The sequence below is a fragment of the Pogoniulus pusillus genome, chromosome 9 (genome assembly GCF_015220805.1).
Source record: "Pogoniulus pusillus isolate bPogPus1 chromosome 9, bPogPus1.pri, whole genome shotgun sequence".
In the NCBI taxonomy this organism is placed as follows: Eukaryota; Metazoa; Chordata; class Aves; order Piciformes; family Lybiidae; genus Pogoniulus; species Pogoniulus pusillus.
The window spans coordinates 26,249,939-26,276,446 of NC_087272.1; the positions used below are offsets into that span (position 1 = coordinate 26,249,939).

The 26,508-nt window shown below is 41.6% G+C and overlaps 1 protein-coding gene across 3 annotated transcripts in view; it reads left to right on the plus strand.

Annotated features, from left to right (window-relative positions):
• STOX2 (storkhead box 2) overlaps nucleotides 1-26,508 on the plus strand; it is an 80,240-nt gene that overhangs the window by 28,499 nt on the left and 25,233 nt on the right. Inside the window, exons 2-3 of one of the 3 annotated variants that reach the window (XM_064148961.1) lie at nucleotides 25,026-25,097; nucleotides 25,428-25,561. The exons of 1 other annotated variant lie outside the window; for it this stretch is intronic. In XM_064148961.1, coding sequence (XP_064005031.1) covers nucleotides 25,489-25,561 — 73 coding nt within the window. In that variant the 5' untranslated portion in view covers nucleotides 25,026-25,097; nucleotides 25,428-25,488. The remainder of the gene's footprint in view (nucleotides 1-25,025; nucleotides 25,098-25,427; nucleotides 25,562-26,508) is intronic. One more of the 3 variants, XM_064148962.1, reaches the window with a different exon arrangement.

Consider the following 26,508-nt stretch of genomic DNA (forward strand, 5'->3'; position numbering starts at 1 on the left):
AGACATCAGTGCACAAACCCCGGGTGACTGTTTGGACAAAAAAAGGGAGTTATGCTGCTGGATAAGACTTCTGCGTGTTGTGGAGCTTCAAGAAGACAGCTGTAATCAAACCCTGAGACTACAGAGCTGCCAGGGAAGGGGTGGGAAGCTCAAAGGAGATGGAAAGTTTCCTTTGTCAAGCTTGCGTTCTCTGGTTGTCAGCAATGGTATGAGACCAGAGTGTAACCTACAATGCTAGATATCTGTGCTGCAACAACACAAGTGCCCTTCATTGAAAATTTAGGCATTTTAAACATAAGTGAAACCGTCCCCTGCCCACCAACTCTGCCCAAGTCAAACTTCAGGGGCTTACTTCCTTACATGCCTAAGGTCAAATGCCAAAGGCCTTGCTTTAAACAATGTCATTAGCTTTGCCTGCCATACTCTAGTATTAGCTGTCATTAGAAATGGTACTGAACATCTTAGCTGTGCTGCAGTCTTTTTCACCTGTAGAAGAAAAGTTTATTCAAGTACTGCATGCTTGCATGTATGTGTATCTATCACAAATACACAGAACTATTTGATTCTGCACTTCAAAAAACTTTCCTGTGCTTCTTTTTTCTGCACCATTTAGCTTGTTCCAGCACAGAGTACTGTGGTACTGATCACTGTCTGCTTCTGCTTCATTAGATCTTTGTAATGTTTCTCTATTTTCAAGTGAAAGGTGTGGGGGTCTATTCTCTATAGAATCTTTGTCATACACACGAATACACTATCCATGTACACTTGGCTCTGTCTCCATGAGCTTTGTTTTTAGTGTTTTCTGTATTTTCTTTAGCTTTTTTTGTGCTACAGGTTGAATCACATACATGGTGCTGTTGTTTTGGTCCTATGGACAGATGAGTCCTGAACTCCAAGACCCTTTGTGATATCTGTGTGAACACTGTCATTTTGAATACTCATGTGAATATTTATTGTTACAAACATTTACTATGTTTCTGAAATGATCTAATTTAATTAATACGTTTTCCCCTGCAATAATATTGAAGTCTTTGAATATTTAGTGTCAGATACTTTTGTCTCAAGTCTTTTTCCAGAGTACTTTGACCAACTTGAGCCTTAATTCTTACAGTAACTTGTAGGTATCTGTCACATTTCAGAAATACTTGATAAATGATTCTGAAGGCAAACAGTGAGAAGGACCTAAGGAGACAGATTCTAAGGAGCCATAATGGCAGTGAAATTTTGGGTTTGCCTGACCTCTGCTGGGTGAGTCTTGGACTTGACCCTTCCTCTCCATCCTAACCCAACTCAGCTCTGCCTTTCTATTGACAATCATCTACTCCTGACTGGAAAGCCAGGTCTTGGCTTGGCAAGCACAGAGACTTCTCCAAACTTCACATGCCTTATGTGCAGGTGAAGAGAAAATGTTGGTTTATTGTATCATAGTTATTAATTTCTGTTGTGATTGGGTACCTATTGTGCTGGGCATAGAAAATAAAGGATTATAAATGCCTTGAAGACTTAGGCTCTCATCAGTGTATTCAAAGAGAAGTAAGACACAAGAGATGGAGATTCAGAATATACACAGAGTAAAATATTCTTCTATATTTTATACTGCCAGTATAAATATTCTGTTAGTGAAGCAATAATGCAGCAAGAAGAGCTTGCAGATTATGAACTATAGTTTGCAAGGGTGACCTCACATTGGAATTCGAGAAGTGTGGAATAAATCACCCTTCAGGAGCTTTTACTCTCCTTTTTTTGTAGCACGGCCATTTCCTTCCCTATGCTTGTAGTTATGTGCAGAACAGCTGAGTTAAAGGCAACCTACATAAATGATGCATAAACTGAATTGATTTATGTATAAAAAAATACCATCAAGAAAAAAAAGAGATAGGAATGATCATAACCACCTGTCATTCAGCCACTGTCTGGTGGGGAGGGTCTATGTGTGTGTACATGTGTTAGGGAATATGTCTATAAATAGAGAAAAAACTGTGGGTAAGATAGCACCCATCCATTTTGAAATGAGTAGTCCTGTCAGCAGTGAGGATGTAGTTTGGGCTTTTTTAACATTTAGATCACCTCCCTCTAGGGGTTTGGCATTGAATTCTGCTCTCTAAAGGCATTGGGAAATCAGAAGGCAAAATAAGGAATTGCTGACCTGCCTCCAAATCTTCGTGGCTACCAAAACAGCCAGAACTCTCTTACCACAGTGGCCGCTCCTCCATGATGTCTACAAGGCTACGCTCAGTAGTGTTTGCCTGGATGATGTTCAAGCCAAAGCTGAGTTACAGTCTTGCTGCCTGCCATCAGGCTGGGGAAAGGGAAGAAATGGAAATGCAGGGTGCAGTATTCTCACATGTCAATGTGGCTTGGCTGAGCTGTACTGTAAGGAAAATGGTGTGTGTGTGCTGTTGTGGCACACATTCAGTATGGATCACTGTGATAGGTGATGGGGTTGTAAGTGATACTTGGTTTATGGGATTTTAGGGAACTTTAAGAACTCATTAAAAGCTATGACTATAACTTGCTGATCTTTTTTTTCCCCTTTTTGAGCACTGACACTCATAAACTATGAAAATAACCCAGTTTCTTAACAAGTGAAATATCTGGAAGAAAAAAAACACATCAACTTTTGAGGTCATCCTAGTTGCTTATATTCGGTTGTATTGTGCTTTAAATATGTAAATTAGTAGATGTTATAGTGCATGGGAAAACAAGGCTTCTCATTTCTAACTAAGCTTATGTTCCTCTTGGTGGGTACAGGCCCTGGTATGAGGATAGAGTTCATGATACCTGGTTATGTATTCACAGAAGACATTCTTTGTTGCCTTTGTAACCAAATAGATAACAAGAAATGGAGATTGGTAACCCATGGAGGCAACCACTGGAAAATTAATCTACTGGGGGTCTCCTGAACTGTCTTGAGCTTCTTCTTAATGAAGAGTTCTCAGGTAATACATGCCTGGACTGGGAGAGATTATGGGTAGATATTAACAGGATGTTGAGCTAATCACTGACACAGAGCTGGTTTCCCTTCTTTCTTCACTTTGAACCTTAATTGCATCCTGAGAACGAAGAGTGAACCAAGAAAGAAAGAAAAATAGGCCCCAAAAAACCCAAACCACCCAAAAAACCAAGCTCAACTCAGGAAAAAGAGTATTGGAAATTGATTTTTGGGTAGCAGGTCATGGGGGATGAAGTGAAGGTGTTACTGGCTGGAAGATAGGCTGCAGTAACCTGAGTAGAAATCCTTCCGCCCTTTGCCAAACTGCCCTGTGATGGGAAGTGCTGAGCAGTGTTTGAAGGTTCTGGATTCCACCCTGCTTCCACTCCTGCTGTTCCCCAGACCTGTAGACCTGGCTTATGTCTGTGTAGATGTTTGGAAAATGTGTTCAGGTTGTTCAACCTTTAGAGGTGTGGGCCAGCCGAGGGTTTCTGCTGTGATTTTCACATCATCCCCAAAGGGCCATCCCTTAATTACCTGTAAAGAGCTTGTATTGTCTCTTCGGTCTGTGTAGCAAACTGGACCTCTGTGCTTATGTTGTTTGCTTGCTTACAGGTCTCCCCTGATCTTAGAGTTGTTCAGGTTTTGGTTTTGTTTTTTGGTTTTTTTGTTTTGTTTTTTTAAGAGGAGAAGCATTGAAGACCCTTTAAGCCAGGGCTTCATAATGGATGGTGGCAGCATCTATTGGGAACCCTGATCAAGATTAAGTATTTCTCACTTTCTACTCGAAATATTTTTTGGTCTTTCAGCTTAAATTAAAACAAAACAAAAACCCACAAACCTCTCAAGTTCTCTAGTACTGTAGTCTTTTTTATTTTCCTCCAGGAACTGAAAATCTGCCAGCTTCGTTCTTTTTTTACCCCTCCTAACTCTTTAGATCTTTCTCTCTCTGTTTTCCTTTTGCTTTACTTCATCTTCCACCTCATTTCTCATTCTGGAAGAGCATTTCCACTTTCTCATTATATCATGTGTACTCTTTTACTCTCCCTCCCCAAGTATCACCTCATCCTTTCAGGCAGGATAGAGTACACTTCTAATCACCCATACTTTTTATCTTTCTGAATCTTAAGCAAAGTCTTTCTGATCTCTGTGTGTGTTCTGGAGCAGAACAAACCAGGACTGGGACAGGGTGAGGCTGAAAGCAAAATCACTGAAGCAACAATTGAGAGTCATCTTTAAAGCAAAAAGTTAACTTTGTGATTCCTTATCTTCTTGGGAGACCTAGAAAGTCTTTCTGTGTTTGTACATTTAAAGTGCTTGCATTTGGATGAGCTCAGGAGGTTTGTTTGAAGAGGTAAGGTACTGGGATGAGAGTTTAAGTGCATTGTTCAAGGACATTTACATGTTTTGGACTCTGGCATTTGTCGCTTCAAAGCACTTAAATTGTTCTCTGGTTCTCTGTCTTGTTTTTTTTGTTTTGTTTTGTTTTGTTTCTTGGTTAGGTTTTGGGGTTTTTTTGTTTGTTTGGGGGTTTTGAGGGGAGTTTTGTTTGGGATTTTTTTTCCTGAGGGTAGAGTACTTAAAGCATCGGGGTAATGGGTTTAACAAACAGAAATAGTCTGTGTCAATAACTCCACAAGCAGCTCCTCATTCGACGTTAATTAGAAACACCTTTGTATCACTTTCGCCCATACAGTTCTGTGTGCATCCTTTAGGTTCACAATAGAAGGCAGCACAAAATTATCTCCAAAGTGAGAGATTCTCATCTGAAGTGGCTACATGGCTTCATCCATGATATTCCTGAAAACTCAAAAAAAATCTTTCCCCTATACGTGTGCTAAGCATCTTCCTGGATTTTGGTGGCATCTTTCTACAAGGTACCAGGTGCAGTTAGAGTAGATGTTTAGAAAGGAGTTTCTGACTAAAATACTTCCTTGCCTCTAAAAGTTTAGCCTTGTCTTCATTTGCTGCACTTCCAAGAAGTACTTTATAATGGACATGTTGTTTTTTTTTAGCTAACAGCTGGGTAGTGAGTAGCCCTGACTGTTACAAGAATGATGCATCCAGTACAAGAGAGGTATAGGGACATTCCTAGTGGTATGTCTACCTTGTTTTATGACACATCTACATCATTAAATTTCTATGTAAAACTGCTGATGTTAGGTGCTTGTCTTTGTGAGAGGCAATAATAACATCAGTAGAACTTTATTTACATTTTGGTAATAGATAGTTAATATTAAATGATGCTACTCAGTATTTGGGTTCTGATAAGAGGTGATAGACCTTCAAATAAACTATGTTCTTGACCACAAAGCTCACATATAAGAACATAGACATGTCAGACAAATGCCTGAATGTTCATCCCACATTTCAAGAACCTGCCCACCAGTTAGGTCTTGTTTTCAGAATGTTTATTTATTATTACTATTCAGTATGTTCACTAGCAGTGAGAAGATGCCACCTTTTCATGAGCTTTAAGGCAAGACCACAGCAGATCCTTAAAACAATATTGGAGTTTTTGCATGCAGCAACCCAAACTCATTTTTCCATAGTATTTTTGTATGCATTAGAAGTTTATAACACAGAATATTTTCTTAGTATTATTTGTTCACCTGCGGAAAGGTTACTCTCTCTGATTGATTTAAACATCTTAGTAGGAAGAAACTGAGGGCTGGCACTCCAGATATTATTCCCGGGAGCAGCTTGTCTGAGACACTCACCTCACTCAATCAAGTTGCTTAATCCACAGCCTTGTACCAGGTCCCAGGCTGAGCTGAAACCTGCTAGCTCTGGAGTCTTCCAGGAGCAAGCCTGGGCTGCTAAGCTTGCCAATGCTCTTCTGAGCTAATAAGCAACTCTACGTGGTGGGAAGGATGAAATCATGCTCTAGACAGCATCACCGTTCAGGTTCCTTTGCTTGAGGCTTGTCTTTATCGCTTCAGAATCAAGATTTGAAATTAAAAACAAACGTTTCCAAAGCAGTCCTGCTGCCCTGCAGGGATTCATCTTAATGCTTGCTCCTTTGTAGCCTGTCTTCCAGGTATTCAGATGCTTCTCCAGCTAAAACAGTTCCCACAGCTACCTTTGGTAGATGCCTACATCTGAAGGCAGATCCAGATCAGTCTTTGAATTCTATCCCTTTGCTACTGCTGCAGATGACTGTTAAACCTTTTCACAAATGGTTCATCCATTTTAAAATCAGGTTTTGACCCTGTTGTTCCTGTTAGAGGGCTGTGCTGTTACTCCACTGTCATAGCTAGCAAGCTGGATCTCAGTTTCTGTCCAAATTTTCTGTGAAACAGTGCTGTTTTCTGGGTGATGCAAGGTGTCTCCTTCAGTGCTGACTGTCCTGGGTCCTGTTTGTCAGTTCTGCCCACATGCATAGCTTAGCATAAAGAGTGTTAAACCTATGTGCTGCAAAACGAAATGGTTTTTAAAGCTTATGTTTTTGATGAGAAGAATTATTCTGATAGTAATTTACACTAGATGCTGACTAAGTCTGTGAAAATAATCTGCTCTGTAATTTATCAGCTGTTTCCTTTTGTTTTCTTTTCAGTTTGTTTTCTCCATGAGTGTGATGGACAAAATTTCTCAGACTTAGATTCCTGCTTCCTGTTTTATTTTTGAAGTATTTCTTCAAGCTCTTTTTTTTTTTTAACTCTATTTTTTTTTCTTCTTTTTTTGCATGCATGAAATGCTTAATGCCCTCAATCTGCATGAAAATGTTTTGTATATAACTGAAAGCTCCCTTAGGACTGTAGACTTTTAAATGGAACGATTTAAACATTTTCCACACAAATGGGCACTTGGGGCAAATGTCATTAGAAAAATCATAAGAATATTTGTTATTGTCACTGGGTTTTTGTGTAGCTTGTTTTGTTTTGTTTTGTTATAAGACCCTCCTCTCCAGTCACAGTGGAAATTGCAGATCAGCCAGAGTCAGCATGATTTCTGTTACTGGCAGAGAAGTAAAGAGCTTGTAAGGCTGGGAGGTTAGGCTTTAATAAGAGAAACAATAGGCAGTCTTCTCTGCTTCAGACAACGCGGTGCAGGTGTTGAGGCTGACGTAATGGTGCTGCTACTTTCCTGTTCCGAGTGGTGCATCCATATTTATAAACACATGCAAACCAGCCAAGCCTTGCATTCGCTAGATAAGTTAACAAAACACAGGAAAAAGGCAAAACCACTTCAAGTTTAAATCCCACTCAGACTGAATGATTTTTTTTTCATTTGAAACTGATGTGTTAAGTTTCTCAGGTTTCACATGAGGAAGTGCACAATACCAGATATTCTTGTAAGGACATACTCTGAAACTCGTGTTGCAGAAGTTGAGGCTTTTACGTGTAGTTGACTAGCTCTATGCTGTGGAGGTTTTGGGATTCTAAGGAAATTGTTTTCTGATTGGAAACAGAGCTCCAAAGTAGTCAGATTTCACGTGGAAGAAAATCCTAACCCCTCTGTTTTCAGATCAGATGAAATATTTAATTCCAGCAGGATCGGGCCATATTGTTTCAAATCAATTGTTTAAATGGTTTTAGGCATTACCTAATGCCTTTCAGAACAAACAAATTTGCAAGGAAGGAATGAACCACTTCATGTGGGGATGCAGGAACAGAAGTTCCAATGTTTGTGAAAATATTTCTCCCTCTCTCCAAAATAAATATTTCACGATGGCAGTATGGTTTTCTGATACATTTAAAAATCTGTGGAATTGTGTTCTACAGAGCAGAATGTGTTCATGTGAAGCCGTTCTTTGACTCTCACCTGTGTTGTGAGCAGATACTGTAGCAGTGGGTGGAGCAATGCAGCGTTTTGCCCATCTTTTCCTGCATGTGATTTTCCAATGAAGTGGTTGGTATCTGATGTCTAATAGACTGTATACTTTGGGAAACGCAGTTCCTGCTGATGGTGACTTTTAACAGGCCCTTGATACTGCTGATGGAAAGGAGTACTTGCTCTCTCTGTCAGAGCAGCACAGTTTTAAAACACATTCTTGTAATGTGAGCTTGCTGCTTATATCCCTATTTACTCTAGGTAGGTGTCCTGACTCTGATGAAGTCTTGATGGTCTGTCAGATATGACAGAGTATGCTTACTTTTGCAAAAATTTGCCCTTTATTGATAAACCCAGTGCTGATAGACCTGAATCCAGATGCCATTAAAACAGGCATTATTTCATAAACTCTTTGAAAAATCTGTCACATGGATTTGCTGTCAGTGTGGTGACAGTCATTTTTGTAGTGAGTAGCCTTATTCAGTTTCCTGATAACTGAAAGAGTTCTTACATGTAACTCATGTTCCCCAGATCAGGAGGCACTGCTTCTCCATACCTATGTTGCCTGCATGGCAGCTGCATCCTACTTTGCTCTAAGACAGGGCCTCCTCTGTCCTAACAGTCAGGATTTGGCATCAAATACTCAGATCTTTTTGGCAGGAGTAGCCTTCTGCTGGGTTAGTGCTTAAAATGACTTGTGAGGAAGAATCAACCATAGATGCTGACTCTGCTGGATTAGGTGAGGAGAGCAATGGTTAGCCTTCAGATTGGGTGACTCTGTTGTGCAGGTAGGCATCTGTGGATGCTTTAATGATGACTTATTTGCATAAGAGATTCCAATTTTCCTTGAACTTAGGAGAAATACAACTAAATACCACCGTCATGGTGATGGATTCCTCGTACCATTTGAAGTAGTAGTGATGGCATCCAGTTAACAGCATTTTCAGTATTAGTCCAGAAGATCTAGCTGAAATTAACAATGGCTTAGTTTGGTGCTGTGGTTCAGGCTGGGATGATTTTGATGTTTTTTGTGGCTCACACAGACTTTCCTGGTGGGGTGTTGTGAACTGATTTTGAGCATGAAGCTTAGCTTGGCTACTTCTTCTAAACCGTAATTTAGATCTGGTTGTACTGCTAACTTGTGTGTTTTGCCTATTGAAAGCACTTGATTTGCTAGTAAGGTTTTAGGCACAGATGAGAGTATGCAATTTCTCATGTATGCATCTGACATGAGCATGTTTCAAGAGCAGTATGGTTTTAATGTTTGTTTAGCTCTGTTTCTCTGTTGTCAGTGGAAGATTTCTGCCATGAGGAAGATCATTTTTGCATAAACTATTCAGCAAACTTTGCCAGAGACTTTAAAAAAAAAAAAAAATCTAAAAGGGCCAAACATATGTCTAGGATTTGCTGAGTATTAAGTGCTGTAAGCATGACTTCATTTTGTATAGGCAGGCCAGAGCTAACTCTGACCTAGTCAGCCCTATTAAAGTAGGCAGTGTAATTGCTGCACCACAGTGTTCAAGACAAACTTGGACATTGTTTTGAATGATCAGGGAGTTATCTGACATGGGTAACATGAAGCTGAGACAGGCATAGTTCCATCAGTTAACAGTCACAGCACTGAATGCACTACAAATGTGTTGGGTAGCATTCTTGACCACTCCTTGCTTTTGAATGAGAGCGAATTTCATGGTGCCGTTCAGGGAATTCTGGCAGTTAGTCTTCAGGTATTAGGTGTGCTGGACCTGTGCTGAATCTTTTCTGCATGACTGTGAAAGTCAAGGAGTGCTGTTGGAAGATTGCCTCCTAGAGTGCTTACTGGTCACTGTGGGCCCTCAAATTTGGCTCTTGCTGTAGGTAATTTTCTTGATGATAACCTGTTAGTTCAGTGGAGGTTGGTACTTTTGAACTCACATCTGAAAGGTGGAAAATTGAACAAGTTGAGCACACAGCCTAGTTTAGTCTTTGCTGTAATCTTTTGGGTTTAGCTGTGAAGGACAAAAGAGCAAAAACTTCTCTAAGCTTCCAACAAAAATCCTGAATTTTAGTATCTGGGGAAATCCCATAAGTGGAGGTAGTAGTTAGATCATTCCAGGCTTTCAGTTAGCAGAAACTGTGGAGAAAGCTAAGAAACACTTGTTTTCACTTACTTCAAAAAGTATGTGAGCACCAGATTTTTCCTTATTTCTTTAAATACAAACAAGAGATGCTAATAGAAATGATGGCTTTGGATTTCAGGCTCATCATTCTTGAGCTAGTAGTTGTGGCACTTCTATGGATTGTTCAATTTGGTTGAGCAGTTGCTAGTTTAGCTGTAAGCTATTGTCAGTCATCTTGCCCTCTCTGGTTGTTTGCCAGGTTCTTCCTCCTGTACTTCAGGAAAAGTCATGAGTGTTTAATAACTAAAGGTACACGGTTCATCCCAAAGACAAATACCAAAACTGATAAAATCATTATGAGCCTTTAATTTTTTTTTTCCTTTCCTATTTTCCCCCCTTTTTTTTCCCAAAAGAATCTTTAAAATATATTTAAAATATAATTGATAAGTATGTAACACTGAAGATCACAAGAAAGATGTGATCTTGTGCTTCCATGGCCTCATAGATTGTATCTGAAACATGTTGACTCTGAACTAGGCTGTGAACTCCTTGAGGCAGGGATGGTCATTTTCCAGATCTTCTAAAATGCCAGGTGCTACTGATGTCACCCAGTAAAGAATCATTTCCTCATACTTGACTTGAAAGGGTAGGGATGGGTTTCAGTGGCGTTAAAGAGGAATAATCACCAGCTTTGAAAGGTCTCAAAGATTGATGTTAAACAGAGAAGCAAATGTACTACTACTGGAAATTCATTTCCAGGCAAGAAAATGCTTTACACACAACATGATGGTACTCCTTTTTGAAAGCCTTGGCTTGTAGCTTCTGTGCTAAGCCTTGTATGAGAGGGTTGTGTGATCTTATGAACTGGGTGTACATTTCCAGTGTGTAGTTACAGGGGGAAGGAGATCCTAGCACTTGTATAATCATGTGGCAGTTCTCAGTCTTGCTTACAGTGGTGATACTTGCCTTTCAAAATGTACTCCTCTGGGCTACCTTCCTGACTTTTTTTTTAAAGTTTTGTTGTTTTTTTTTTTAATTACTCAAGCAGAAAGTTTCCATTTCTTTCAAGTTAAGCAGCTCCAGCAATGTATCGCATGTCAACATGTGGAATAAAAGCATTTGTACAGCTTCCTTAAGTAATTCAAATGATGAGTGAGCTCATAAAGGGAAGAACATTGAAATTAAGTCTGAATCAGTGATTAATTGGCTGCTAGTCTCATCCCAACTTCCCTTGTGCCTGAGTGCTAGAGGAGGATGAGGTCATGGTGCTGATTCTTGACCACAGCAATGCTGCAGTCCTTCCATGTCTTACCAGGGCTTGCATCAGCTGCATCCCAAACACTGAGTTAGCATGACACAAACACTGCTTTAATTTTCCCTTAAATATCTATGCTGTGCTTAGGCTGTATATGTTGCTGATGCCTGTGGACCATGAGACACACCATCTCTAAAACTCAAGATGGGTACCTACACACGTGAAAAAGAGAGTCCAGATTCATCCTCAGGATCTGCAGTGGGCACCTTTTATTACCCTGTGATTTGTCTCTATATATTAATGCTGATGGTTGCTTTTGATTTGTTAATTATTCATTAAAAGACTTATCTAGTCAGACATCTTTTTGTGAGCAGAACCAAGAGAGATGGAGACCTTATTTTCTTTCAGCTTTCTCATTTGCTCTACAGCTGTGGTTTTCAGCATGTGTGGCACTGCTTTTACAAAGTACATGTGGGCCATAGATCCTCCTGCATCTATTCATAGAATCAACCAGGTTAGAAGAGACCTCCAAGATCATCCAGTCCAACCTACCACCCAGTCCTATCCAGTCAACTAGACCATGGCACTAAATGCCTCATCCAGTCTTTTCTTGAACACCTCCAGGGATGGCAACTCCCTTCTTGTGCCAGAAGCATTTCCTTTATGGTTGTAATTTTAAAACAGGTGAACAGTTGGCTCAAGTTTCTGTGCGAGCGTAGATTCTCCCTGAGCAGCAGTCAGATGGGAACATTTTGCTGTGATCTTTTGTTTTACTTTCTTAAACTTTAAAAACAGAAGAACAAAACCCTTGGATCAATTATGAAGCTGCATTGAGAGTTTGCATAAAATGCTTAAAAGGATTTAGCCTTTTGAAGAAGAGGGTGAATTTCGTGGGGGTAACTCTTCAGATTTACTTGAGGCATCAGCTGCACATGTCCTGTCACGCTGCTGCCCTTGGCAAAGCAAAGGGGGGGTTGTGCCTTTACTGCTTCTTTATTCTTTTCTTTTTCTTTGAGTACCAAGCCCAGCACGGCACCCTTGCTTCAGATGGGAACGTGGGACTTGATGATCTATGAGGTTGATACTGTGATACTGTGAGCGCTGAGTGCCGATACAGGAGTTGGATGTTGATCTGCTTTACCACCACGTAACATCCCCAACCTCAAATGAAAACACAAATCCCGCAGCCTCAAGCGTGAAGAAACCAATCATCGTAAGAGGCTTTTTGTTTGTTTCTGAGCTCCACCTGTCTGGAGCGCGGGTGGTTCCTGAGGCGGCCGCAGCAGCGGCGGCGGCACACAGACATGCGTGTGCTGAGGGAGCTACTCATGCGTCCAACTGGTGGCGTGGGTAGCCTTCGCTGGTGCCTGAAAATGCGAGAACGCGTAGTGCAAAGGCGCGGGTAAGGTTACAGCCTCGAACCGGGTCGGTACCGCTCGTCTGCTCTCGCTGGGAGCCCTGAAGCGTTTCCAGGTGTGGGAGTGGAGCTGCCGGAGCCGGGCCCCTCGCGTTGCCGCCACGCGTCGCCGTGGCGACAGGCAGCCGTGCCCTCCCGCGGGGCACGCCGGGGCTGCGCCGGGAGGTGCCGCCGGTGGGGGTCCGCGTCGCTGGGCGCCGTTTCCTCCCCGTTCGAGGCGGTTGCCCTCTGCTGCACAGTGCAGCTGCGGCGGCGCGGGCGCTGGGCGGCGGCGCTGCTCGCCTCGCCAGCTGCCGCTCGACTGTGTTTCGGTCCTGGGCGGGCCGGTCGCACCGGCGGGACCGCTTTCCCTCTAGGAAGGCGAGGATGGTGCCGTGCCCTTTGTGTTCGGGATTAGCGGGGGTGCGTGGGCGCTTTGGCGGCCGTTCTGCTGTAGCGAGCCGCTAGAAAACCGCCGTGCTGGTGGAGGCCCCTGTCCTCTGCTGTGAGGTCTGGGGAGACCCGGGCCAAACCCAGGTTCTTTGAAGGCAGCAGCCTTGCAGCCTGGCTGAGTTCGGCTGTCGTTTACAGGCCGAAGGAGCTGCGGAGGTTAGTAACAAAGCGAGTAAATCTGGTGTGCCCAAGCATTGCCTTTCAGATTCTCTGTTGCTACTGCTGGAGGCCAAAGAAACGACATTTTTAAATAGGTTGCACAATTTCCAGGCGTGTTTGAAACAATTTGAAACATCAGTCTGTGCTACTCCTTCGTCTTATCATTAGTCTTCCAAATTGGATGGAGTACTGATCAGCTACTGCAAAGTTTTCCACTGTTCCAGTCCTAGACTGGAAATTGATGTTGGTGCCTATGCTGGTAATGCTGGAAGTCTCCTTCCAGTTCCAGAAAGCTGTAAGCAGGCCCTGACTCAAAATCTTGCAGAAGTTGCAGAATCCTTTCACACTGTACAGCTGCTTTGTGGTTGCATCACCACTCAGGCTACAAATAACAAACCAGGCTGTCATAGGATTTGGTGATCTTAATCTGGAAAACTGGGACAGTCCCTGGCATAAATTATGCATGCATAGTACACCTTGCGTTGGACCTGCTGCACGTATGAGATGAGGCTATATATACACAGCAGCTAGATTCCAGACATCAGTCAGCCTGCGATGCCAGGCATCTGGGAAAGTAAGCAATTACTTTAAAGAGATGGGAAAAGCATTTTCATGTGTAAGCATGCAGTGGGCATAGGATTTCTGTGAATAATGTAGTCTGTTCTCACCTGATATCGTCTGTCCTTTCCCCCTCTTTTTATATACCATGACTTCCTTTAAAAGCTGAAATCAAATTAACTTTTAATTTCTTCTCTGAATAGTTGCATGAAAGCCTCAGTGGTTCCTTGGTGAGCCAAGAAATGTTCATCAAGTGATTTCTGTTATCCTTGATTTGCCTCGTGGTGGGGAAGTGGGCAGATAAAGGTTTTGGAATCGGTTTAGTGCCTGGAATTCCTTATTTTACAGGTTTTTAAACAGAGTATTCACCGGGGACTAAACAGGATATTGTTGAAAAAATGAACTAGTAAGTGTAATAAAATTATTACTATAAATACAAAGCTTGCCATAAAAATTACTGGGAGTACAAGTACATTTTTCATCAGGGAAGGTTCTCCCTAAATAGTTCATGTTCTTGCATTCTTTATCTCAACAGAAGATGGGCTAAGGCAATACTTCCCTATTTGGGGTTTTTGGTTGGGCTTGGGTTTGGTTTTTTGTTTTTGTGGGTTTGTTTGTTGTTTTTTTTTTCTTTCCACTTTCTGGAACTTATTGGCAGCTTTGAACATCTGTGAATAAACTAGCAGCAGACAATTTCAGGAAAAGTGGCCTGACTGCCACCTACATTTGCAAAAACAAATGACTAAATCATCACAAGATCTAGAAGCTGTTTCAGGATTCATCTCCCATGTAGTAGCTCAGGAAGCAGGCTGTAGTTCACTCAGATACTTAGGAGCTGTCAAAGAAAGCAGTAGCTGCTTGCTTTTTTTGTTTGTTTTTTAATTACTGGGAAAAGAGCCCATGCCTGACAGAGACAATTTACAACCTATTTATTTTCAGCATTCTTCTGATTCCCTTTGAAGTAAAACTCATCTTCCTGACAGACCAGCTTCTTATTTCCCTTAATCCTGCGGCAAAGTGATAATCCTTTATTTGTGACCTCATAGGCTGTTACTATGGAGAATGCTGTGATATCACAAAGCCAGCTCTGTGACTTCACTATTGGTGAAAGCCACAGTTGGAAATGTGTCACTCTGGAGGCGTGAGGGAACGTTTATCTGCTTCTGGTATTCTGCAAGCACTTCCTAAGGAGCAGTATCTGGCAAGCAGACATGCATAATATCTGTCTGTGTAGGTGATGAATGATACAGTCAGAGGCTGCATCTGAGGGGAAAATTTATGGTGATTAGGTTTGGCAAGGTTAATCCTGCCCTTGAAAGAAGCTATCGTGAGGAAAATGTCACTGGATAGTTAGGCAAGGCTTTTTGCATCCATCTGACTGAATACCAGGATTACTTTCTGTAAAGCCAAGAACTGATGCTGCATTTTTGTCTTCTTCATCTTAGTATCATTCTGCAAACTTAAAACTTCTATTTCAAACACTAATTACATCAAAACTTCAATCAAACAAAGTTTGTCAGGAGCAAGGCAAAAGGCATGTAAATCACATTCAAACCTTTGTGCCCTAAAAGTAGACTTTCAGGCTCTTCTTTATAAATGGAAGTATGAAAGAGATTTGTAACTTTAGGCATTGTGTCCAAGACTTTCAGTTACTTCCAAACATCTTGTGTGCATGGATTCTTTTCATATTGAAGTTTGAACTTGAATGCTGGGTTCCAGAAATTAGTGCCTAAAATTAGGCTTCTAAGTGACTGTCCTGATTTTCAAAGTACTGAGAGTACAGCAGCACTCGATGGAGATAAAGGGAAGTGCAAATCTACATTAATTTTGAAACTCAAGCTGTGACTATTAGAAACAACATATGGCAATAGGAACCAAATTTGGCTCCTTGAATATCTCTGCCTTTGACAGTAACAGGAAGTTTTTAGGAAAATAGTACTTGCAACTCTAAATGTTGATGATTATCTACTCTTCAAGATTGAAGCTATCACAACCTAGGAAAAAATATTAGTAAAAGAAAAGGCTAATTACTTTTCTAAAACACTTTAAAAATATATTAGGGAGCATATGATAGAACAACAGAAAAATCCTCGACCATTCTTTTCCTCTAATAAAATTAGTATTTTACATTTACTGTTGGTTATACCAATTTTTATTTTCTCTTCTTTATGTGTGAGATGAAAGGCTGTACATAGGAATTAAGCAGGTTTCTGCAAGTACAAACACCCCCATTGATACAACTTTTGGAAGTTGAATAAATCAGGTTTGTGGGGAAAAAAGCCCTTATTACAGAATAAATGAGGATTTGCATAGGTATAATTACAGCAATGTAATTCTGGCAGTAAGTCAGTCATTTAGACCAAAGCCCTGAGGTCAGCTTCCATCTTATCCCTATGAAACAAATGTTTCCTAAATTGTGTTCAGACACTGTACTGAGCTGGATGCTATGTAACAAATCTATGTTGCAAAACTTCAGTTAAATGTAGTATTAGAATCATAGAATCAACCAGGTTGGAAGAGACCTCCAAGATCATCCAGTCCAACCTATCACCCAGCCCTAACCAATCAACTAGACCATGGCACTAAGTGCCTCATCCAGTCTTTTCTTGAGCACCCCCAAGGACTGTGCCTCCACCACCTCCCTGGGCAGCCCATTCCAATGGGAAATCACTCTCTCTGTGAAGAACTTCTTCCTAATATCCAGCCTATACCTACCCTGGCACAACTTGAGACTGTGTCCCCTTGTTCTATTGCTGGTTGCCTGGGAGAAGAGGCCACCCCCCACCTGGCTACAATGTCCCTTCAGGTAGTTGTAGACAGTAATAAGATCACCCCTGAGCCTCCTCTTCTCCAGGCTAAACAGGCCCAGCTCCCTCAACCTTTCCTCATAGGATTTGTGCTCCAGGCCCCTCACCAGCTTTGTTGCCCTTCTCTGGACATGCTAGGATTAAAACAGCATAGTACAAAGGAAAAAAAAAGGCAAGCCTTATGTAGAGGCTTTGGAGACCAAGCATGGCATGCAGGATGCACTTAGAGCAGCCTTGCATTTTCAAGTTCTTGTGGATTACACCTTCCTATAAAACTACCTGTGCATGTATGTTCTGAAGAGCTGCTCATAAAGCAGCAGGGCACTTCTAAAGAAGTACTGGTGTTGACATGCTTAACTGCGTTCCTGTGTTTTGATTCATACTACCCAAACGATTACTGTGCTTCCTCAGTGGAGTGATGTTATGTGTATGTCTTACTAGCATGAGTACTAGTGATTTTTATCTCAACTTTGTTTGCTGACCTGTAAGCTCCCAGCCTTTCTCTGGCTTTATCTGTCATCATCGAAGCTTTGGAGAAACCCTTTGGGAGAGCAAGCTCAATGTTTATTTTTGGCTGTTCCAAACACTGGGAAGGCTCATTCAAAGTCACTGTGGGATGGAGGTTCCCTCTGCCAGAGTCAGGCACTCTGGCTCACGCCTCAGCTGATGGGGATGCTCCCTCTACCGGGTCATTGGTCCTGGGCTCTGGCTTTGGACTGCAGCGCCAGCTACATTTGTCCTTTCAGGCTTTTAACTGAGACTTTGAACCGAGGCTTTCATTGAATCCTTTGTGTGGCCTGGGCTTGAAGGTCGGCATGAAAAACAAAACAAAGCCGAGCACCAAGTGGATGCAGAGCACATGCAGATTGGGCTTCACAAAACAACTGGCCTTTTGTTCACTTCTTTCATCAGTGATACATGCAGCCTTCTCCACTTTGCTTATTCCAGAAGTCCTGTAGGCTTGTATTTTCCCAGCTTTCCTACAGCTGGAGGTACTAATTTTATTTCTTATCGTTTGGTTACTATTCCTGCTTCCATTTAGCTTTGCTAAGCATTTGGCTTCTTTTAGCAAATCTTCTTCCGTCATAACATCACATATGCTGCATTGCCTGCTCTAGGAATTAAAAGTCATCTCTTTTCTCACACTTACTTTTAACCTTTCCTGTCTTTTTACTTGTATTGTTTATTGATTTTTCTCTCAGATCTTCTGATGCTGCTAATTCATTCTTTATAGCCTGGGTTTTTCTTTAAGTAGCCTCTACATCAGCTCTCCAGGACTAAAACTTGCAGCTACCAAAAGGCAGAAGTAATCACAGAGGTTTCAAAAAACTCTGCTTTTGGAGCAGCTTACATCCCCTGTAGGCATTTCCAATGGCTGGTCTGCACAGCAGTACCAGACTCCCAAAGGGATGTGACCAGGTGAGGAGAAGGGCAGGCACCATTCACTTTTCCATGTGCATTGCAGCATTTACTGATGATCAGAGATGCTTTTGAAGCAGAGAGCCTTCTCAAACTCCAGCTCTGGCAGAGACACTTTTTACCCTTCTAAATAGAAGTCATGAGCTCTTGGGTCCCTAAGGTCTGAGTGCATTAAAGTGCTGCCCATGAGGGTAGCTTGTTGAAAGACTGTGGCAGTAACTGTAAGCCTTTTTAGTTATGGTCCAGAGTAAGGAATGACAAGATAATGAATGTGTTGGTTTCTTTGTTGTTGTTTGTTGAATGTGTTTTAAGAAAATATCTTTCTATGGCATAAAATGTAGTCATTCTGAGCTCGATTTATACATTCCCTGTGCTTTGATCTCAAAGTTTTGTTACAGATTATTTCCTCTTTGTGTCCAATGGTTACTTGCCAACTTTGATCAATACATTTTCTCAAATCTTACCTCTTGCTAGCCATTTGGTTTAGCTCAGTGTAAGCTGAGATCATCAGCAGCTCCTGAGATTGTCTCAGGAATACAGTCTTGATACCCTAGTTTAGGTCTCTCTATACTGCATAAGAGGGCAAAGACACAGCTATTTTTATGTGCTCTCATCTTTCACAAAAGTGGGTCACAGTGGCACTTGGGGAGCACAAGGACTCTTCCTTGCTTTAGTGCTTTATAAATGCTTGCTGAAAGTCCAAGAGAAAAGCCTCATCAAGCTCAGTTTAGGAATACAGAACAGGAAAAAAAAAAACCAAAGAACAGCCAACTCTGATCCCTGGAAAGGGTTAACAGTGTTCTGCACAGCAGGGCTTTGTACCGAATATTTAGGATTTAATAGCTGTAGTAGAAATTCGAAGGGTGGAATGGATAATGAAGTGGTAACCCTATCTGTCAGATCACAGTAGTTCAAGTTCATTAGGACTGCTGAGGAGGACTTCAGAAGGCAGTAGCAGCAGCTGAGCAATTCTGCAAAATAGTGACATCAGCAACATAGTTTAAGGCAACATAATGAACGTTGAAAAAATCAAATGTGTTGGATTTCATGATTTTTTGGAGCATGTTCTGCATGTTGCTGGAGTCAGTGATGAATGTGTCAGTAGGGAGATAGTAATTTAAAAGTCTAAACATAAAACTGGGAAATTAGGTATAAGGTCATGTGAGGCAATTCTGTCTGTGAAACTCATAATTTCATCTTTGTTTTGGATACCAACTTTGGTCTCATGGCTCATGTACTGTTTGATTTTCAGAGTCCTGAAATTTCACTGAAAAAAGCAGGAGGTGTTACAGTAGTAATAAGCCTGTGGTAGGTTTTGGTTTACTGTTTCCAGTAGTAAAACAAGTGCTCAATTAGAGGCAAAACCCATATGAAATGGATGAATGGGGAGGAACATTTAAGCTAGTGAGTTGTTTAACTTGGTTCCAGGTACTGTCATTTTTTGAGGGAGGTAAGTTCTGATTGCAGCATTTGCTGCTCATTATACTAATTGGGAGAAGGAAATTAAAATCTACCAGTCTCTGAGGATCTCAGAACCCTTTCTGCATGGAACAAGGGCATTTCCATTTAAGATGCAGTTGACACTAATGGCAGTGTGTGCAGTTGGTTTACCAGCTTCCTCTATGATGCTTGACTGATATGAGAGATGAAACACATTTGATGAGTTGCTGGGGTTTTGTGCCATGCCATTTGCAGTTTTCCCATCTATCCAGTTGTTCTCCACACAGAGGAGACCAAAGAACAGAATTCAGAAGTACTTTGAGTCACTGTGGAAAGCAGGAGCTGCTGCATCTACCCCACACAGGTAGAGCATAGGATTACAATATCCTAGTTTATCTATTTTGTGCAAAATATTTTGGTTTCATAAGCTTTAAAGTACATCTTAAATGTGCTCCAGCCATAGTGAAGACTCAGCTTTCTACCAAAGGGAAGAAACTGACCCAGTAAACTCTAAACTGCTATGTCTTTGGAGCATCTAACCTTTTGTTTTTAAAACCACTTTGGCACTATTTTAATTGATTCCATGCCTGGCCTTTTCATCAGTTCTCTCCTAGCCAGGAAAAACTGGGCTGTTAAAGGCTGCTGCAGTACCATGGGACTTGTGTTCAATGTTGCAGGTTTTTATTTTAACCTGAAGTTATCTGCCAGTCACCACTATTTGTTTGAAAAGCTGTAACCACTGCAGCATCATTTTTCAGATGAAAATCCTTCCACAGTTACAACAGTTAATATAAATGAGAGAAGGTGCACTGTGTCACTGGGTTGTGTCACTCATCATCCCTTCACCTTTCAAGAATTTTAGCTGCTGACTAGGCTCCTGCTAAATATTTGCTGCAGCTGCCCCAATTCCAGAGGGACAGGAATCTACCGGAGAGAGTCCATTTGAGGGCTACAAGGATGATTGAGGGACAGGAGCGCTGCCTTGTGAGGAAAGGCTGAGAGACCTGGGGCTCTTCAGTCTGGAGAAGACTGAGAGAGGATTTAATAAATGTATATAAATATGTGAGGGCTGAGTGTCAGGAAGGAGCATCAAACTCTTCTAGCTTGCGCCCTGTGATAGGACAAGGGGCAATGGTTGTAAATTATAGCACAGGAAGTTCCACCTCAGCATGAGAAAGAACCTCTTTACTGTAACAGAACACTGAAACATGCTCCCCAGAAAGGTGGTGGAGTCTCCTTCTCTTGGGATTTTCAAGGCTCATCTGGATGCATCTCTCTGCAACCTGCACTAGATTATATGGTCCTGCCCTGGCAGGGAGATTTGAAGTCCCTTCCAGCCCCTTACATCTTGTGATCCCTAGCCACACTTAAAATGTGTTCTGGCTGAACTGAATAGGACAGTGAGGGACCTGTGGCTAAGACAGGCTGTTACGTTTCAACAGCCATGTTCTGTGCTTTCAGGAGCATTTGTAAAGGAATGTTTTTCACTGTCCTTGCAAAATTTGCACCCGAAAAGAAAACATAGGTTTAGCATCGTTTCTTGTTCATTTGGGGTTTTGTTTCTCACATGCTCACTCTCTTTTGCCGAATTCCTCTAGTGTTAGGTTTTAAAAATGCTTCTGTCTTTCCTTGTGTTTGCTGTTTGTTGCTAGAAAACAGGTGGGTTTATTTTTGAGGGGGCAGGGTGGTGGTGTGGTCAATGACAATACAGATTTAACATTGATCAAATTAATAGCATCAGGTTTCTATGCAAAAAAACCCCCCTCCTATCCCATGTCCTAGCTACAAAATCTGTTAGAGAACTCCTCGTGTGTGGTTTAAAATAGCATATACTTTCCAGTTAATTATAATTTAAAGAAACCTTTTAGTTGAATTTTAACAGGACAGTTGTTTTTCCTACTGGTCTTTTGGGGGAGAAAGATTTGTGGGTTGCTATTTACTGCCTATTGTATTAGGAAATATGGCATGGGGTTTGTTTTTCATTTTACTTTTGGTGACTTTTTAAGAAGTGGTGAAGTGGAGATGCTGTCGAAATAGATAACAAATAAGAAGCATTGTGTGGTCAGAGATCTTTAATCCTGTACACATAGCAAGCTGTTAAAGTATAATGGGCAAGATCGTAGTCTTGGGAGTGAAACCTGAGAGTGTTTACTTCAAACTCATTAGCTGCAAGCAGCAGAAAAAGGTATCAGTTGTGGGATGACAGTGAACTACCAATGTACAGCTGGGAAGAAAAGAAAATTTATGTCTTATCACAGGATATTAGGGGTTGGAAGGGACCCAAGGAGATCATCGAATCCACCCCCGCCCCTGCCAGAGCAGGACGATACTGTCTAACACAGAGCACAGAGGAACACATCCAGACAGGCCTTGAAAGTCTCCAGAGAAGGAGACTCCACGACTTACTTTAAATAGGGTGGGATATTGCCACTAAAAATAGGAAATGTCAGCCCTCTTGTACCTGAGGTAGGTGAGAGGTTAGCTGGAGCACTAGAAAATGGTGCAGAATTCTGGTTGTCACTTTTAAAAGAAAAGTTACCTAAGTTAATGTGGAAGAGACCCCTAGAAAGATTTAAGGACAAGAGGGGCAGACATCAGAAGAACTCTAAAAGAGTGCTTTACTTAAAGCCAGTGGAATGAGATGCACATGAGGGGAGCTGTTTTGTCTGCACATACTTTGGGGTGTAAGCAGTGGAAGGGAATAAAGAGTGTTTAAACTCCTAGAGGACATTAGCACAAAATCAGATGGACCTTCTTACTGGGATATTGCTGAATTTAATACGCTGGTCATGGTCCCTCTTGTGTTTTTAAATGATTTCATAAAGAGCCAAGAGATTTGTTCAGGTAAGCTAAATGAAATTGAGTAGCATACTGCAAGTAAGTTGTTACTAGTGTAGCACTAATACATCTGACTTTTCAATGAAGATATTTCATAAAGAAGTGTAAGTTTGTATCTTTCCGGTGTTGCTCAGTCTGGTTTCTTCTGGAGCCACATGTTGTGGCAGTGTTCTTTTTAACATCTTTTCTTCTTCCCCTCCATTTGAGCATATTGCTTTTCTGCTTCTCATTTGTTCTACAGTGAAAGAGCTGTGGCAAAGGAAGGAAAACCCATGCCCTGGCTTGGGAGGGCTCAGGGATGTATGCAAGTGCATGTGGAATTTGACAAAGGAGTCTGTGTTCAGCTCCAACTCAGTGCATGTGCAAAGGAAGAAAATGGGATCTTTACATCATTTGCTTTCTCAGTGTGTGATGGAGATGCTTCTCAGGCTACAGTGTATTCTGTATGGATGCATGTGCATGCAAGGAGTTACACAGAGAGAAATACATGGTGTGATTGTGCCATGCACTGTCAATAAGGCATCTTTTGCTTCTGTAGCAACTGCTGTCACGTACCGAGGAGGAGATGTGGGATCAAGGAACAGAGGTGGCTGCCTTGACTGAGAAGTGCATGTGCTATTTTGGCTAGGCCCTTCTCCTGTGAGGTCACACTGCAGTAACATCATTGATGTTGTCAACACTGGTTTATCCATCAACTTCATCTCTTCTAAACATTCTCGTTTATATTTCCTCCACTGCTAGTCTCTCTCTTCACTTTTACTCTCTGCCATGCTTGAAGTATTAGGCACTTCTGCTATTCATGGTACTGATTAGAAGGCTGTGTAATGGTGCTGTGAGCTGATGGATTTGAGGACACATGAGATTTGTGTACATGCACAGTGCATTCTAGGTGTTTACAGGGCATCAGACATGCGAAAGGAATTGTCTCGCTCAAGAGGTTCCAATAGCGTGGGTTCGTTCAGTGCAGTCAAGCCAGTCCTCAGGATATAATTTGAGTTGAAGTGCTACAGAAATCTGTTGAAGGGTATTTGGACTGTGGTATTACCTTCCTCTTTCTTCCACCAGTTTTTTAACTTCGTGAGAGTAGTTACTGCTGCAAGGAATTATGATATGTGTGAAAACAGTACTGCACACAGAAGCAGCTAGTGCGCTTTGCGTGAGGGTTGTCTGGTGCAAAGAAAAAGCAGATTACAGCTCTTGCTTTTTCTTTCAGTAGTTACCTGTCACTTTTGAGCCCAGGGAAATTCTTCTTGGAATAAGTTTTGTTGCTGTAAAGTGGGTGTGGGCTTAGCAGAGAAACAACCACAGGGTTTCTGCAGGATGATCTTGAGGGACCCAAACATGGCAAATGCCAAGTTGGATTCATTAGAAGTTTTGCAGCTGATCCTGCGACCCCAGGGAAAGCAAAACGGCGAAGTGGTAGGAAGATTTCCTGGAATGAGGCCTTTCAGGCAACACAGAAATTGATTTACTGTGTATAGAAGCCCTGGTTCTCATGTTGAGGTCTTGGCTACTGTGTAACTGCAGGTGTAGCAAAGCACCCAGCTGAATTTACACTTGTAAATTAGCCTGTTTATAATACAGCTTTGCGGCATGACTTTCACCATAGACCTGTAAAACAAAAATGATGTTTGTTAGTTGTATAACCCAGCTCTTTACTTGCCCTCTTGAAACACATAGACCAGCATAAGGAGGTGATGACCTTTGCATTTCATTCAGTCCTGAATATCTGGTCTCTTCATTTAGAAGGGAACTGCCTCTTACAGCACAGCAGAGGTGAGTCCCAAAGTGCTGTATTTCAGGATTTTAAGGATTATATGCCTACTATGCCTCAAACTATTTCAGAGTTCTTTGGATACAGGAACCTTTAAAGAAGTGCCTTATGGTGGCACTCCTTATTTTGTTTGCCCCTCTGTTTCTGTATATCAGTCTTCTGGTTTTGATGATTAGGTCACAACTAGAAATAGTTCTTTTCTCAAAAATAAATCTCCAACCAACTAAAACAATGTTTCTACAAAACATTGTGTCTCATTGCACTATTTCTGCCTCTTCTACTGTCTTTTCCTGATGCTTTAGCTTAGCATATGCTCAACAGGCAAAGGGAAACCTAGCACTGGGAGTGAGATCCTGACACAGTGACCTCGTTCTGAGCATTGCCTTCTTTGTCAGTAGCAGCAGAAACTGAAGCAGCTCTGCTGGCTCTCGGCACTTGGAGCAGTTTGATATTTTCTGTCTGGCATGGTTTCAGGGCTCACTTTGTTGTGAGCCCAAATGGTGAATGGGATGATGAAAAATGAGCTTGCAAGAACTTGTCCACTGCCTCTAATTTTTTGATAAACAGTTCGCAGCAGCATAACTATGATCCAGTGTGCAGCAGAGCTGTTTGTCACATGCAGGTCTGCAGCATTCTTCAGGACTGACAAAGGAGAGTAAATCTTTCTTTTAATCAGTAGCATAAAAACTGGTAAGTGTCATGGTAAATAACAAATAACTTAAGCAAATACTGCTTTATGTAAGTGCGTGTGCGGAAATGTTTCTGGGCATTTGTGGGTTTTATGTGGTGAGGCGTTGTGTATTACATCGGGAAGGTACATCAGGGGTAGATTTTCTGTCTTAACTAAAGAGTTAAAGCCTTTGCTAATGCATGTAAATAGCTTTCTTGTCCACTTAAGGAGGAGGCTGGCTTGTTATCCTCTACAATGCAGCTGGGCACTGTTCCAGAAGCAGAGGCACTTCATTTCAAAGACAAAGAAGCCAGCACAGACGCAGGGAGAAACCTGGAACATTGCGCGGTGGATTTTTTCAGAGCGATGACTCATTTCAGTTCACAAAGGATTCTGGGCAGGGTAGTGAGAAGTCAGGTTGGCTGATCCATTCCTATGACTTCACTTTGCAGAGAGCCAGGGAGAAGAGGAGTGACACTGCAGAATCCTGAGGCACTGCAGTGGAGAGGTGCTTTGCGAAGACTGTGAGTGCCTTGAGAACAGGGGGTGGTGTCAGACTGTGATTCCAGCCATTCCGTGGAAACAGGGCGAAAGGAGAGAAATCTTTTCAAAACACTACATGGGAGTTATATTTGTAGTCCCTTTAAGATTCTGGGCTTCCATCTCCTCTATCATTTCTTAACCATTTGTTTCTTGTGCTTATGTGAGAATTATGTGAAATAGCATTCCTTTCAGTGGGGCTGCAAAGAGACTGCATCATTTTTTCTTTTCTGAAAGCCCTTTTTTTTCTGATTTAAGAGGTATGTGTTCAGTATATTACTGCCTAAAAGCATGCTTTGTTTTTCTTCTTTCAGGTCCTGTGGCACTGTCCTATGCTGCAGCCAGTCAGCTTCCACAGTGATATAAAGCCCCAATATGCACATTGTTTTTACATCACAGCTACTCTGGGTATTGTACTGGAGCATGGAACCAGACCATAAGGGTTCAGGTAAGTTCCCCTTTTTTAACATATTGTGTGCCAGAAATACAAATGTGGAAATTTGTTAAAAGATGCATTTGAAAAACACTGCTTGAGGAAACACATTCTGAAGCACACAATATATTAAAAAAACACAGTCCCACCCTCTTCCTTCCCAGGATAAGCAACACCACCAAAATTTCCTCGACTGAATCCTCTGGGAAAGTTCCGTGCTCCAGCAGAAACTTTTAGGATTATAGTTGTAACATGTGCTGGGTTATCACTTTGGATCAAGAGGCAGTAGGCCACAGGACACGAATAAAGAAAAGGAAATCTAAATCCCAGGAAATGCACAGGATGAATACGTGGAAGACAAGACTGCTGGCAGTTAGGCATGCATCTGTTTCTGAAACTTAGTGCCACTTGGTGACCTCCAAATGTAGCTTGATCTGAATTATTAGAAAGATCAGTTTACATAGTTGAAGTTAATAACTGCCAAGGGACAATAACTTTGTTTAGAGGCAAGTGTTTTATCGTATGGTTGGTGGTTTGTTTTCTTCAGGCTGGTTAGAATTGAAGCCACATTGCCAGGTCGCATTCTTGAAGCATTTGTGACCTGTGTCTGCAAGGGAGGGTGTATTTTGAGGTGCATGCATTTCAGAGGTGCAAAAGGAGCCTGCTAGTTAGCGAATGTATGTTGCTGCTTTTGGTGAGCCTTTGTTTAAACTGCTTTTGAACAGGAATAAATGGAGAAATCTTTATTGTGTTTTTTCCCTTAATGTTATCAGTCCTCTCATACATGTTACTGTAGTAAATGCAACCTGCAGCTTTGTTTACTAAATACTCCAGGAAATGTGGTTTAAAAAAGATGATGTAACTATGGCTGAAAACAGTGCAAGCAACATAACTTCTGATCTTCTTCATCACAGATTTTGCTGTTAAAATGTGTCCTTTTCTGTGTTAGTGTGCTAGTGCAA